The sequence below is a fragment of the Corvus brachyrhynchos genome, unplaced genomic scaffold (genome assembly GCF_000691975.1).
Source record: "Corvus brachyrhynchos isolate BGI_N302 unplaced genomic scaffold, ASM69197v1 scaffold661, whole genome shotgun sequence".
Classification (NCBI taxonomy): domain Eukaryota; kingdom Metazoa; phylum Chordata; class Aves; order Passeriformes; family Corvidae; genus Corvus; species Corvus brachyrhynchos.
The window spans coordinates 187,864-202,160 of NW_008236246.1; the positions used below are offsets into that span (position 1 = coordinate 187,864).

A 14,297-nucleotide genomic window follows, 5' to 3' on the forward strand; every position below is an offset into this window, starting at 1 on the left:
AGCGGGAGCAGGAGCAGGAGCAGGAGAGAAGCTGCTGCACCCTCAGGAAAGTGAGGGTGTGGTGGCTGAGCCTGGCTGCTGAGCAGAAGGAGGCAGTGCTGAGGGAATGCCAGACACCAGCCCACGGAGCCTCCCAGCCAGTGGTGCTGCTGGCACGGGTCAAACCCAGCCGGGAACGACCACGGCGCAGCCCCGTGCCCCTGGCAGGCACTGACGGGCTCTGCTCCCATGTCCGTGGGCTGGGAAGGAACAGAAGCTGCGCTGGAGGCAGGTGTGGAGGAAGGGAGCTGGGGAGCAGCTGGGGCAGGGTAAGGGGCTGTGGGAGAGGCTCGGGCTGGGGTCAGGTCTCCTGCACACCCTGCAGGCTGCTCAGCGGGGCTGCCTGGCCAGGGCAGAGTCCCTGCCAAGGATCCCTCTGGCACCAGAGGAGGAGGGTGCCCTTGCTGCCCATCCCCGGGGATGTCCTGGCACTGCGAGGAGCTGGCACCTCCCTGCCCTCAGGGGTGGGTGTTCTCTTGGGGGCTGTGCCCCAGCGCAGCCCCCGGGTGCTTCCCTGCAGGCTCCCGGGGATTTTGGGGGGCAGAGGGAATCTTGGAAGAGCCTGGGGCAGCTGCCAACGGAGCTCTGCTTCCTCTGGCACCTGGCAGAGAAGGCAGCAGCTGGGAATGGCATTTTTCTGCTGGGGGCTTGCACTGATTTCTGATTTCCTTGCGGGAGCTCTTCCACTAGTAACTGGCTTTCCTCCTTTCTTTCTCTCCTCTAATATTATCTTCCCTTCCCTCCCTCTGGCTCTGCTCCCCTCTGCCCCCCATGTCCCCTTCTCCAGTATCAAACACTAGGTGTGCATTTTGGGTGCAACTGCTCTAAACATTCCCCCCGGCCCCCGGCATGGGGCGAGGCTCACGTTTCCATGGATCACTGGTCCTGGGTGGAGCTGGGAGCGGACCGGCAGCCCCCTGCCCGGGCCTGCAGTGCATCCTGGTGCCCCCGAGGGCCGTCCTCGCCCCTGCCGCAGGCTGTGCCAGGCAGGCTGTGCCAGGGGCAGTGCCAGTCCCACGGGGAACCCCAGCACTGCTCTCCACATGCTGCCAGGGGTGGCTGAGCTGCCTCACTGTGCAGATGTTCTCCTGCCACTCTTTTCCCATGAGTTATTTCCTACCTGCTGTTCCAAAAGCAGCTGGATTTTAGCAGTGCTTTGTCCTTGGCACTCCTGAGGCCTTTAGCTGACGTACAGGATGAGCACGTGGATGTACAAGGTGTCCCTGGCAGCAGTGACCTGGTGTCCCCTGCCAGCAGCACGGTGACATTCGCTGTGTCCGTGCTGCAGGATGCTCCGTGGCCTTTGCTTGGTCCTGCTGCTGAGCCCGTGGTCTTTTACACTTCACAGGGAACCTTTCCCAGGTGACAGTTTCTCAACACTTGTTTTCAGCATGGCTGGGTTCTGAGGAGATGTCCCTGATGAGCTGGAAAGGAGGGATGGCCTTTGGGGGAATCTGAGCTGCAGCATGTGGTAGGAAAGGGACAGGGCCTTGCTGATGGCTTCAGGTGGATTCTTTCCCTGCTCATGCTCGTGGCAGCCTGACCCATTCTTAGGGCACATGGATGAAGCTGAGAGTGAAGCTACCCAAAACCCAGGGCCTTGCTTCCAATGAAATCTCAGCCCTGAGAATTGCCAGAGGCAGCTGAAAACAAGGGGGCAGCCAGCTGTGTGCCCCTGCCTCTGCAGAGACCCCAGTGGCTGTCACTGTGTCTGCTGGGAGCTTCACTCCCACTCTGTGCCACCAACCCAGCCCCAGGTACCGCAGGTGTGTCCGAGAGCCGCTAGCCAGAGCAAAGCACTGTCCTCAGAGAGGCCACACTGGCTCAGTCCCCAGTGTGGTATCAGCCCCTTACTTGCAGTCCCTCTCTCTATCAATGAGTTCCAGGCTCTTTGTACAGAGCCTCAACTCTGGCTTTGATAATAACAATAATAATAATAATAATAATAACAATGACAATGATGATGATGATAATGATGACGATGACGTAGCCAGCCCTGTGCCAGGCAGACCAGCTGTGCCACTCGTGCCAGCAGCAGTCGGGGTCGGGGTGTCTGATGCGTTTAACTCTTCTTGCTCCAATTGCAATACAGGGCTCGGAGCACTGGGTATTTATAGAGAGAGAAGCCCCTAGGCTGGAAGCTGTAGCTCTGAGGAAAACTCTGAGAGCCAAGACGGAAGAAGCACATGCAGGGACCTCGGAGGGGAGCACAAGTGGGAGCCTGACGAAAGTGGAGGTGACGGCAGGGAAAGCCAAGGACGTGGCAGGCCAAGAAGAGCCAGCAGCTGCAGCCTCGGATACGAGGAAGAGAGCCAAAATGATTGCTAGTCCCGAGGATTTTGAGTCCGTGTGGGAGGATGAGCTCTATGAGAAGGAAAGCAGGGGGGAGCCCAGCCCGGGGGCGGCACATCCGCTCGCTGAGAGCGCGGAGGGGGAGCCCCAGGAGCCGGGCAAAGGCACAGCCACCAGGGAGCCAGGGCTGCCCAAGCCCTGTCAGCAGCCTGAAGAGAGGCAAAGGACCAAGATTTTGGAGCCAGAGCTTCGCCAGGGAGAAGGTGAGGTGCTCTCCAAAGAACGTGCTTCTGCAGCCTTCAGGAAGCAGGAGGCCAAAGTACCACCCATGGCCCCAGAGCTCCTGAAAATTAAAGTGAAGGCTGGCGACGACAGCTCAGAGACTTCTGCAACCCAGAGGATCATCTACTTAGGAGATCCAGAGGGGGAGGAGAAGGACAGTAAAACACACCTGGTCTTGGGCACTGCTGGGTGGCTTGGCTTGGAGGAGAGACCAGAAGCCCCAGTAAACACATCTGGGGAGGGATCCGGGCACATGGCACCTGCAGAAGGGTTCCAACCCCTCTCCTCAGCAAGTCACCAACACAGGACAGTGTCTGGAAAACCCACCGGAGCACCAGAGCCGCCCGGGATGGGCTGTGATGGGACCAGCCTGGGGGGACGTCCCCTCTCAGGGTGGGAAGAGCTGTCCCTGCAGCCAGAGAAGGCACCTGCTGCTGTGCTGCCTGGGGGAGCACCCACGGGAAGTGAAGCCCTACCGTGTTCCCGGGAGGTGGGACCAGAGGAGACGGAGCTGCAGAGCCCAGTGGGAGGCTTGAAGCCGTGTGGGCTGGCAGGGGATGGCCCCAGGGCTGGGGAGCACAGAGGGAGCCCAGCACGGTCCGCAGACATCTGCCCAGCACTGGAGGGGCTCTCGGGAAGGGTTGGAGCAGACAGTGACAGGGAGGAAAGTGCCAGAGTGGTTCTTCAGATGGAAGAGATAGAGCCCAAGTCGCCTCCTTCACCAGCTGGGTCTCGGCAGGGCCACGCTCACACCGTGGGGTTGGAGGGGGACAAACCCAGTGCTCCTGTCCCTCCACCCCTTCCCCAGAAACCCAGCCCTGTCCCTGCGGAGCTGTCTCCGGGCACGGAGCCTCAGGGCACAGACCTGTCCCTGGGCACCAGCCCTGCCAGAGAGGTGGCCATGCCCAAGGGTGTGAGCTCCTCCACGGAGGTGGCACTACCCAGGGGCACCGATCCTGAAGCTGAAGAACAATCCCAAACTCTGGGATTTGCCTCATGGAAACCCCACCAGGGGGCAAGTCCTGTTACAGGAGAACCACCCCAAAACGCAGGCACTGCAGCAGAGTCGATCCAGGTCAGACACCCGGCCAGCAGGGAGGTGGGCCAGGACATGGACCCTGTCACAGCACAGAGCAATGTCCCTGCCACCGAAGAGCCACTACAGGAGGAGAAGCCCGTGATCAAAGAGCTCTTCCAGGGCTCAGGGTCAGGGAAGCCGACCAGAGATGAAGGCTCTGGGATGGAAGAACTGTCCCATGACAAAAGCCTTGGCATGGCTGAGCTGCCCCCCAAGGCAGAAGAAGCAGAACACCAGACTGAGACCATCCTGAGAGACGTGCCCCAAGAGGGCCCCGTGGCTGGAGGGCCTCTCCACACTGCAGATCCCACCGCACAAGAGCCACACCGGGACTCGGAGTTTAATGTAGGACAAGATCCACAGGGTGGGAGCCAGACAGTGGGAGAAAGCAGCAGGGACAGTGACCTGGCCCTGGGGCAGCCACCGCAGGATGAGTCTCCTCCCAGAGAAGCTGCTGATGCCCCACACTTCCAGTCCCCTGCAGCAGGATTGTGCCAAGGAAGCGAGACATGCCAGCTCTCTGCCCTGGGGAATGAAGGCGGGGCAGGACAATCGAATGCTGGGACACATCCAGCAGAGCCTGGGGTGTCAGTGTGCGTGGCTGGGCTGGCAGGAGCTGTGTCCCAGGAGCACGGGGGTGCCACCGTGGCCCCAGGAAACCAGCAGGACAGCGAGAGCTACAGGGAAACCTCCGTGGCCTCCAAGATCAAGATGTTTGAGCAAAGTGAAGTGGAGCAAAGAGAGGCCCAGGAGGGACAGGAGTGTGTGCCTGAAGCTGAGACACCGGTGACAGCCACGGGGAAGACAAATCTGGCAAAGGACGTGCCTTTGAGCACCGGCCTCGCCTCACCCCCTGCAGTGGGACCTGTGTCCAGTGTGGGCTCCTTGGCCCTCGGGCAAGGGGCTGCTTCAGGAGACACCTCCGAGCCTTGCTCCCTGAAGGAAAATGTCTCTGCTGACCCTGAGCACGAAGAAGACAGTGCTGACCTGGCCTCGCCCGACTCCGGCTGCGAGCTCACCCTGGCCGAGGCCGTGGTAACTCCACTGAACCGTCCGGACAGGACGTTCGTGCGCATGTTCTGTGGCTCTGCCCCTGTCCAGTGGCTCCTCACACATCCATTGACTGGCAGCAGGCGCTTTGCATCCCTGTCCTCTCTGTCTGTGTGTGTGGTCGGGCTTTACTGGCTGCATGCGCGGCCGCTGCCCAGTCGGTTCATCAGCTTTTGTTTTGCGCCCCCCCAACATTTTGCCTCCCTGGAGAATGCCGCTCGCTGAACCCAGGAGGGGCACCCGAGCTCCATGGCCGGGAGCAGGAGAGGGCGCTGGGGGGGTGGCTGGAGGAGCTGGGACTGTCACGGGCACGCAGCCCCGGCAGCAGCGTGCCCACGCTTCCAGCTTCACCCCTGCATTTTCTACGTTGGTTGATGCCCCTTCTTGCTTAGCTCCCACCCTGCCCTGCCTTCAGCAAGCTGGTGGCCGGGTGATGGAGCAGCTTCCCTTGCTCTTGTGAGCACTAGAGCCACTCCTGCAGAGTTCATTTCCTTCCGACTAACCCTTTTCTCTAATCCAGAGCAAATCTCAGGAACCAAGTGGGGAAGAAAAGGATTTATGTGACCCATCAGTAAAATCCAGCCTGAAAGAAGAGAATGTAAAGGCTGCTGTTCCAGTGGTCTCGCAGGTCTCCGTGCTGTTTTGCTAAGTGCTTCTCCCGGCAGTGCGAGCGCTCGCCCCGCGGCCAGGGCTGTGCTGCTCCTCCGCTCCCCTTGCAGGGCTCTCTGTATGTATTGGTCAGACACACACCCCCACACGTGTCTGCAGGCGTGTTCCTCCGGGGCTGCTGGACACCCTGTGTTTCCCCCATACCTCTCAACCTCCCACCGTGCTGAGGGAGGGATGTGCCGGCACAGCCCGGCCGTGGGGGGACGGCTCTGGCTGCAAACGCTCGGAGCAGAGGCCAGGAGGTGGGGTTTCCTCTGGCATCGTGGGGTTTCCTCTGGCATCATGGGCTTTGAGCTGTTCCTAAGGGACAACTGGGTCTAGATTTCCCATGGCTTCATGGCAAAGTGTGGCAAGGGGACACGTCCCCTCCGATGGCGGAGTTGAGAGGTATGTCCGTGTCTGGAGAAGAGTGGATGGAGGGAGGTCATCCCTTGGCTCTGGCCGTGCTGTCAATTACACTGACCAGGTCACCCTGAGACTCACCTGAGGCCTCTGGAGGGGCAGGTGGTGTCGGTGGGGCAGACTCACCCCAGGGCAGCTGTTGGGCTGCACCTCCCCCCGGGGTGATGCTCCTCAGGATGCTCAGTGGAATTGGCTCACTCCTCCTCAGTGGAATTGGCACCCTCCTTTGCTTCTCCCTCACCGTGCCTGGCTGATGGGCCCTTTCCTTTCAAACTCTTCTCTCTTTCTTTCCCTTGTTTGTTTTTTTTTGAGTCACTGACATCCGATAGCCCTGCGTCTGAGCTCTTTCTGAATGTCTCCTATCAGACCCATTGTTTTGCATCCATCTGCTTCCACCAGTGCACTGAAGTGCCTCCAAGCTGGCCGAGCTTTTTTTCCGTGTGACCGAGCCTTTTTGAGATGATTTGTTGCCACCAAACTTTCGGCACAATCCAATTGAGTCGCCTTCTCTCCCCCAGCAAAGCCGCTGCTGTCAGAAAGGTTTCGGTCTCCATGCTTGAGTTGTGTTTGACTCTACTCTGTGGATGTTTGCTGCAGCCTTCCTCTTCCTCCTCCTCCTTCTTCTCCTCCTCCTCCTTCTCCTCCTCCTCCTCCTTCTCCTCCTTCTCCTTCCCGCCGTGTCCCCGCCGGCGCTGCCCCGCGGTGCTCACGGGCCCCGTCTCTCCACGATTGTGTCTCCTTCAGAGAGCGGGCGTGAGGGAGGGCCCCGAGGAGAGGGTGAAACCGCCCCGGCACAGGGCCCCCGAGAGCGACACTGGCGACGAGGAGCCCGATCAGGAGAAGGACTCGGTGTTCCTGAAGGACAACCACCTGGCCATCGAGCGCAAGTGCTCCAGCATCACGGTCAGCTCGACCTCCAGCCTGGAAGCGGAGGTGGACTTCACCGTCATCGGGGACTTCCACGGCACAGCCTTTGAGGACATCTCCCGGAGCCTGCCTGAGCTGGACAAGGACAAGAGCGAAACAGAGGATGAAGGCCTGGTTTCCTTCCAGCACACTGACAAAGTAGTTCCCGGACTGGAAGTGGATGTCAAAGGCAGGGATAAGGTCTCCCAGCCCAGCCCAGATGTCTCCCAGCCAGAGGTACACAGGGACGCCCTTCACTGGGACTGGCCCGGTGCCATCGTGCCTCCGTGTCCCCTGTGCCCGGCACTCCCGGCGGGTTTGGAGGAGCATGCTGGCTGCCCCCCTGCTCCTGCACGTGTTCTGTGTTGCATGGCTCTGTCACGTGCTTCGTGCATCTGCTAACCAGGAGAAGTCACTGTCACCTCTCAGTCCCTGCGTTTGGCTGTCCCGCCCGTGGCAGCATGCGCACCGCAGGGAGGGCACGTGGCACTAACCACCGGGGCTGTCCTCGTGTCTTGCATGAATTCAGTGACCAGTCTGTGTAGTGCAGAGCCGTGTGCTGCCCACTAACCTCTCTGGTCATGCTGGGGCCGGGAGGGCTTGGCCTCGTGGAGCCGCTCACGGAGGGTCACTCTGTGCTGGGAGGGATCACAGCAGGGCTAACAAAACTGCATGTGCATGTGTGTGGGGCTGAGTGCACGCAGGGGCCGGAACAGCAGAACCAGCCCCAGCTCCATGTGGCCTTGTCTCTGTGCTGGGCCAGGGCCACCTCCAGCCCAGCCAGCCCAGGGCAGCCTCCAGCCCTGCAGGTAAGTCCCCAGCGCTGGCCAGGGCTGCTGAGGTTAGTCCAGACCTGCTGAGGTTAGTCCAGACCTGAAGCCAGGAAGGAGCTGCAGAAATACAGGGAGCTGTCTCTGAGCCAGCCTGGAAACCCTGGTGTGGAGTGTCCGGTGCTGTGGCCGTGGGGGATCCGCTCCAGGGCCGGTGTGGGCAGGGCGCTGTTGGCTCGGGAGTACTGAGCACGGGTGAAGCATCCCCTGTGCAGGAGCCCTTGGCAGCTCCAGTTTCCTGCAGCAGGGCAGTGCTGGCAGCCTGTGTCCACTCCCCAAGGCTCCGACACCCCGGGTGTATCCAGAGCCACCAGGAGCTGGTGCAGATCACAATAAAATGGCTGCAGCACATGGGGGAAGCTGGTCTGGTGGGTCTCACTTAGCTTTTGAAGAACATTTTGTCCTCATCCATGGTGTCTATAAATCTACCCAAAAAATCCCAGGGACAGAGCAGCAGGCCTGATTTGGGGTGTGTGGGTCACAGGGCACTATGGGTGGTGCCCATCTGCCCAGGGCAGCAGCCCAGCCCTGCTGTTTGCCCAGGCAGGGCTCGGTGTGACACTCAGAGGACACCCTGTGTGTGGCACCTGCGGAGGAGCGGGGCAGGGATGCTCTGCCACGGCTGGTGCACAAGGAGCACAGAATCAGAGTGGTTGGGTTGGAAGGGACCTTAAAGGTCGTCTCTTCCCAGCGCCCTGCCATGGGCAGAGCACTCAGGGCTGTTGGCATCGTGCCCCAGGGCCTGCCTCTGCTGACTCTGTGCTGTTTCTCCTGCAGCCTTCAGCCCCAAAAGCGGACACTGTGACGGTGAAGAAGCCCGAGGCAGAAGGCTCCGCTCCCCATCGGGTCAGCACCACAGACATGGCCCAGGTGACGTGGTGGCTCCGTTCCCATGGCCCTGCTCCCCAGAGCCCCAAAGAGGCTGAGCCCTGAGACTCCCCAAAGCCTCAGCCCACCAAAGCCTGTCCCTGGCAGCAGTGCTGGGAGGGTGGGGCCTTTGTGGGGTGGCTGGGAGCCTCTGCTCACCCTTGGCTTGCTGAAGTCCCCAAAACACAAGCTAAAGCCCACGCAGAGATATTCTCTGAGTGTCTCTGGCCCCACCTGCCATGCCACTAGGCAGTGCTCGCACACAGGAACGTCTGCAGTGGGTGACAGCTGTCTGTGGCCTCACGGCCCTCCCTGGCTTCCTCTGGCAGCAGGGATATGGCCAAACTGTTCCTGCAAGTGTCACCCACTCCCTGGTGGCACCTCCAGGCTCACCTGGTTTCCTTTGCCCCGGCAGGTGGATGGAGGCACCCCGGGGAGCAGGGACACCACCACCACTGCCCAGGCTGGCACCACAGAGACACCGCTGGCAACCTCAGTAAGCGGGGCTGGCCCTCCAGGGGTGGGGAGCTGCTGTCCCCTGCGGTCCCTCTGCTCCAGCAGGAGTGACCGGGGCCAGCTGTGCTGGGGGGACCCTGCCCCACCGGGGGTGTCTTTGGAGGGTGACACCTGCTGGGTTTGCCCCATGCACCTGGGCCAACGTGGCTGTCTGTTCTTCTTTCAGGATCACGGCACCAAGGCTGGCAAAGGGGCCACTCCCAGCACAGACCTTCGCTCCCTGTCTCCGGTGAGGGGGGATGTGGTGCCACCAGCCAAGCCAAGCTGGGGAAGGCAGCCCTGTGGGTCTGGGATTGGGTGGGATTGGTCCCACAGGGCCCCGTGCCATGTCCCCAGCACTGGTACCTGGCTGATGTGTTGGTGCTGGGACGGGCAGAAGGATGCTCACAAGGCTGGGGAGCAAGATGTCAGGAGACCCTGACCTGTGGGCTTTTTCTTATGCCAGCTCTGTACCTTGAGCACCTGCCTGAGGAGGATAATTCCCAAAAACACCCCAGTCCCTGGTGCAGTGGGCTGAGATGCATTCAGCCCTGGGCATCCTGCAGGGTCACCCAAGGCCACCCACAGAGTCTCCTGTCTCCCAGTGGAGGTCATGGTCACCAAGCACCCTGCCCAGCACAGCCCTTCCTCTGGAAAGGGATTTCTTACTCCATCCCCTTGTTTTGATGGAGTCCAGCCTGGCCAAACACCAGGTGCTGCCCCAGGCTCATCCCTTTGTGCTGCAGGGAGAGCAGAGCTGGCACTGGGGCTGGGGCTCCAGTGCATCCTTCCCAGCCTTTCTTCCCGGCCTTCCCAGCCCTTGGCAGGCACAGTGGAATGGACACAGACAGAGGCAGCCTGAGAGCTCTGTCTAGAGTGGCTCTGAGGGAGGGTGAGGAAGAGCCAAAAGCTGCCTTGAGACTCTCTATCTACTGCAGAGGCCCTTTCCAGCAGTTGTGGGCCTGGAATACCTGTGGAAACCTCTCCCTGTCCCCCCCAAACCCTCGGTGCAGTTGGAAACACAACTCAGTGCCTTTTTCCCTTGCCATGCTCTCCCCTCCCGTGCTTGGCTGAGTGGGTGCATCCCAGTGGGAAGGTCCTGGCTCTTTGGGAGCTGGCGCTGGGGGCTCCCCCACGATGTCCCCTGACTCCACCACTCCGTGTCCTGCAGATCTCTGGCGGCTCTGGGAAGGAGGTGCTCACCAGCATATTCAGCGCCACTGCAGAAACGCTCTCCACTTCCACCACCACCCACGTTACCAAGGTGAGAGCAGCTCCAGGGCTTCCTGAGAGCCACTGGAACTAGGGCATGGGTGGATTTATATTGTGCTTGGTACAGCAGAGAGGGCCCCTCTCCTTCCAACAAGCCCGGAGCTGTGCGCTGTCCCATGGGAATGGAGATCCCACAGAGTGCTCCGTGCACTGTGCCCATCCAGCCACGTGTGACCACAGCAGGCAGGCACAGCCAAGGATGTGCGTCCAGCCAGGGGCAGGCCAGGGGTGGGAAGTGAAGGAGATGAGGCTGCAGCAGAGGGTCTCACCCACAGCCATTGCATCCCCAGATTAAATATATGCTCTTCTCCCGGGGAACAAGGGGCAGGATGAGAGGAAATGGCCTCAAGTTGCACCAGGGGAAGTTTAGATTGGATATTTGGGAAAATTCCCTCACAGAAAGGGTGGTCAGGCACTGGCACAGCTGCCCAGGGCAGTGGTGGAGTCCCATCCCTGGAAGGGTTTCAAAGATGTGTAGCTGTGGCACCTGGGGACGTGGTCAGTGCTGGGCTTGGTGATGTCAGAGAGCTTTGCCAGCCTCAGTGGTTCTGTGATTATCTACAGAGACAGCAGCAGCTCAGTGAGGAGCTGAGCAGCAGGAGGGTGCTTGGTGCCTGCCCCCAGCCCTTCTCCTTCCCCCTGTGGGCAGCTGTGTCTCACAGCTCTCCCTGAGCCAAGGGCAGTGGGAGCTCTGCTGACCTACAGGGCAGTTGCTGAGGGGATGCTGGTGCTGTTCCTGCTCCTGTGGCAGAGTTCCCCCTGCCTGGAGCTGGCTGCTGGGACAGGGGGTGAGAGCTGTCCTTCTCCTCATGCAGACTGTGAAAGGGGGGTTCTCCGAGACCCGGATAGAGAAGCGCATCATTATCACGGGAGATGAAGATGTGGACCAGGACCAGGTAGGAGCAGGATGCCCTGGCTTTGCCTGATTCTGGCTGTCTCTGGATGCAGCACTGCATGTTTCTGCCTCTGGCTGAACCTGTTTACCCCTTTTGTCCAAAAACTGACCCCTGAGGCCCCAAACCTGTCCAGCAGGGTGGGTCCCCATGGGTGCAGTGCCCCTCAGGCCATGTCCCACCATGAAGCCGTGGCAAAGGTCACATCCCAGTACAGAACACCGGGATGGCATCACTTTTTTACAGCCATAAACACATTTCTAGGTGCCCTTTCTCTGTTGAAATACTCCAGTGACCCAGGTCACCTCTCTCTTCCAGCACAATCTCACTGCAGGTTGACTCTCTCCATGTGTGGTGTTTTGCCTCTGCCTCGGTGTCAGAGGACAAAGAGTGACACACTTTTGTGATGAAATAACAAAGACTGGCACAAGTCTTTAGGGCCACAAGGTCATTTTCCTGTGGCCTCACCGTTCGGGATTTGTTGCTTAAGAAAAAAAGGTAAAGAGATAAAAGTAATTAAAAGGCTCTAAAATAATTTTTGGAATTATCATAATGAATTTGATAATTCCTGTAGATTTTTCTAGTGTTTTCCTTTGCCCAGGTTTCAGTAGCACCTCTGTACAGAAAAACTGCACAGAAAGGCAGCACATGAGAGCTCCCAATGGTGGATGAATTCCCAGTCATGCTGGATTCCCATGCTGGGCTCCAGCCTCTTCTGCCAGGCTGCTGTGGGTTCAGCTCTGAACCCCAGCATCCCTGTCCTCCTGAAATCCCACTGTGCTCCCTGGAATCCTCCTCAGCTGCTTTCTGGCTGCAGTCAGGGAGGATTACAGGAGAGGGAGGATAAATGCTCTCTCTCACCCTTCTGCTTTCCAGGCATTGGCTTTAGCAATCAAAGAGGCAAAACTCCAGCACCCTGACATGCTGGTAACCAAAGCTGTGGTGTACAGAGAAACAGAGCCCTCTCCAGAGGAAAGGGACAAGAAACCTCAGGTAGGTGGAGAAGCTGCCAGGTGTGATTTACACCTGCTGGGTAAGGGGGGTGTAACAGGTCATGGTCTCTGGTCTCACCACCACAGGTGTTGGCATGGTGGCTCTGAGCACGGCCACTGGGTTGTGGTCAGGAAGCCACCACCATGCCACCAAAAGCAATGCTGTGCATGTCACCCTGCTGTCCTGCTCAGCTCTGAGGCATTTGATGTGAAAAGGAAAGGACCTGCTCGTCCCCCTGGGCTGGGGAGGGAATGAGGGCACCTGAGGTTTGTGGGTGGGCTGAGGAGCTTGGCTACAGGTTCTGCAAAGCCAAAGTGTCAGACCAGTGCTGGCACAAATGATAATTTCTGTGCAAGAACCGTACAGTTTCTTCAGTCCCCCTCGGATCCCCAGGCTGAGGTTTTATACACACACAGGAGCAGGCAGCAGCACACAAGGTTTGCACCTCCCTGCAGACACCCCAGAGCTGTCACAGTCCCAGACAATTCCCCATGGCTTGGGGACTCCTGCCCCACACTAAACCCCCTGCTTGACCCCATTGCGCCTGTCAGCCAGGAGCTGCAGCTCCTCTGGGTTGGCACAGCCACCAGACCCCTGTGTGGGAGCAGTGGGCACAGGGGTGGAGAGGACAGGGGACAGTTCTGGGGGCTCTGGCGGCAGCCAGGCTGCAGGTGCGTCTGGAGAGGCTCCTCGGAACTGGGATTTTCCATTTCTTTATCGTATGAAGGTTTTGATTGGCAGCTTTTAAGCCTGGAAAAGCGACCAGCACTGCAGCTGGGAGGGTCAGGGGAGGCTCGTGGAGCTGCCTGGTCCTGTCCCACAGCACAGACAAGTGCAGACATTCCTGCATCCCATAGGATCCACAGTTTTAGTTGAATGGCTTAAAGGGAGGGAGCAGCAACTCCCCCTTACATCCCCCATGCACCAACACCAGCCAGTGCCTGAATTCCTGCTAATTACCAGAGCTCCTGCTAATTAAGTGCAAACTGTGGCCCCAAGTGTTTGCAAAGTCTCTATCCAGTGCCCTCATCCAAAGAGGAGCCTCCACGGATTGGCACTCGGTGACTTGGTCCTTCCCATCTGCCTTGCACAGGAATCTTGACCAACATGTTCCTGGAAGCCAACATCTGTATTCCAACCTGGAGAACAGGGGAGAAGAAGCCTTCATGCTGGATTTGTCAGCAAGACATAGACATCGTGGCTGCAATGTTCATGGCGAGAGACAAAAATTTTTAAAAAAGGAATAGCAAATATATTATATATATATATACATACATACATATATATATATATATATATAAACAGGAAACAAAATGCATCCTTGCACTGCTGCTATATGCTGGAAATGAATAGCAAACAACACCACCAACAAACAAAGCCAACCCTCTGCAGATAAATTGAAGAATTTCCTGGATTGGTGATCAAATCAGATTTAAAAAGTCATAATAATAACAATAATCTCGGTAACAATACAATTAGCCACCATCTTGCATGTTACATGAAAGGACACACAATCATGAGTTCATTTGTTGCACACTGAATGAAAAGGAAAACTGCTTTGCAACAAAGCAAGTAAGCAAACTGAAGTAAAAAACCACAAGCAGAAGCAAAACCATTCCCCACCTCTGGAAAGAAGAGAGAAAAACATTCAAGTTATGACCTTAGAGTTATTTTCCAATTCACAAGTGTCGTTTCGCCCTTCTCCTCATTCTATGCTGGTTTTTTGCATTTTTTTGGGGGTTCTGTTAACTCTTCCCCTTCCCTTCCTTATCTTCTCTGTGCACTTGTCCAACCTCTTGTTCTCTGAAGGTATTTAGAAATGGGTTTCATTTCAAACAAAGCCAATGATATGTACATGGCTTCTCATCTCTAACGAGCAGCCTGTGGGGTTTCATATGGATGTGCATTTCAGTTCTGTATATTATTCTATATAACGGAGGGGGAGGGAGGGAACAATGCTGAAATTATTCAACAGCGCTGGTATAGACGATGCCGACATTTTTAAATTATTAACTCTTGGATTGACTGTGGTTGGTGTATTTGGAGACTCTTAGATCACACGTGGGACTCTGAGTCCTGCAAGAAGGGAATGGGGAAGGTTTCAGCTGCTGCTGGTTGGGGGGAAGGGGAGAGGGCGACAGGAATGTCCTGCTGGCTGATCTGCAGTGTGTGGTGGTGAGGAGGGGCAGCGGTCACCTGGAGGGGCAGGGAAGGCTCCAGCTCTGACAG

General features: G+C 58.1%; 1 protein-coding gene across 11 annotated transcripts in view; it reads left to right on the forward strand.

Annotated features, from left to right (window-relative positions):
• EPB41L1 (erythrocyte membrane protein band 4.1 like 1) overlaps window positions 1–13,700 on the forward strand; it is a 41,721-nt gene extending 28,021 nt beyond the window's left edge. For 3 of the 11 annotated variants that reach the window (XM_017746942.1, XM_017746945.1, XM_017746943.1), the window contains 10 exons: window positions 2,132–4,726; window positions 5,262–5,369; window positions 6,557–6,955; window positions 8,326–8,418; window positions 8,831–8,911; window positions 9,098–9,160; window positions 10,082–10,174; window positions 10,998–11,078; window positions 11,952–12,068; window positions 13,162–13,700. In XM_017746942.1, the coding sequence (XP_017602431.1) occupies window positions 2,132–4,726; window positions 5,262–5,369; window positions 6,557–6,955; window positions 8,326–8,418; window positions 8,831–8,911; window positions 9,098–9,160; window positions 10,082–10,174; window positions 10,998–11,078; window positions 11,952–12,068; window positions 13,162–13,170 (3,639 nt within the window). In that variant the 3' untranslated portion in view covers window positions 13,171–13,700. The remainder of the gene's footprint in view (window positions 1–2,131; window positions 4,727–5,261; window positions 5,370–6,556; window positions 6,956–8,325; window positions 8,419–8,830; window positions 8,912–9,097; window positions 9,161–10,081; window positions 10,175–10,997; window positions 11,079–11,951; window positions 12,069–13,161) is intronic. The other 8 variants (XM_017746948.1, XM_017746949.1, XM_017746950.1 and 5 more) reach the window with 5 other exon arrangements.
• The last annotated feature ends 597 nt before the right edge of the window (window positions 13,701–14,297 follow it).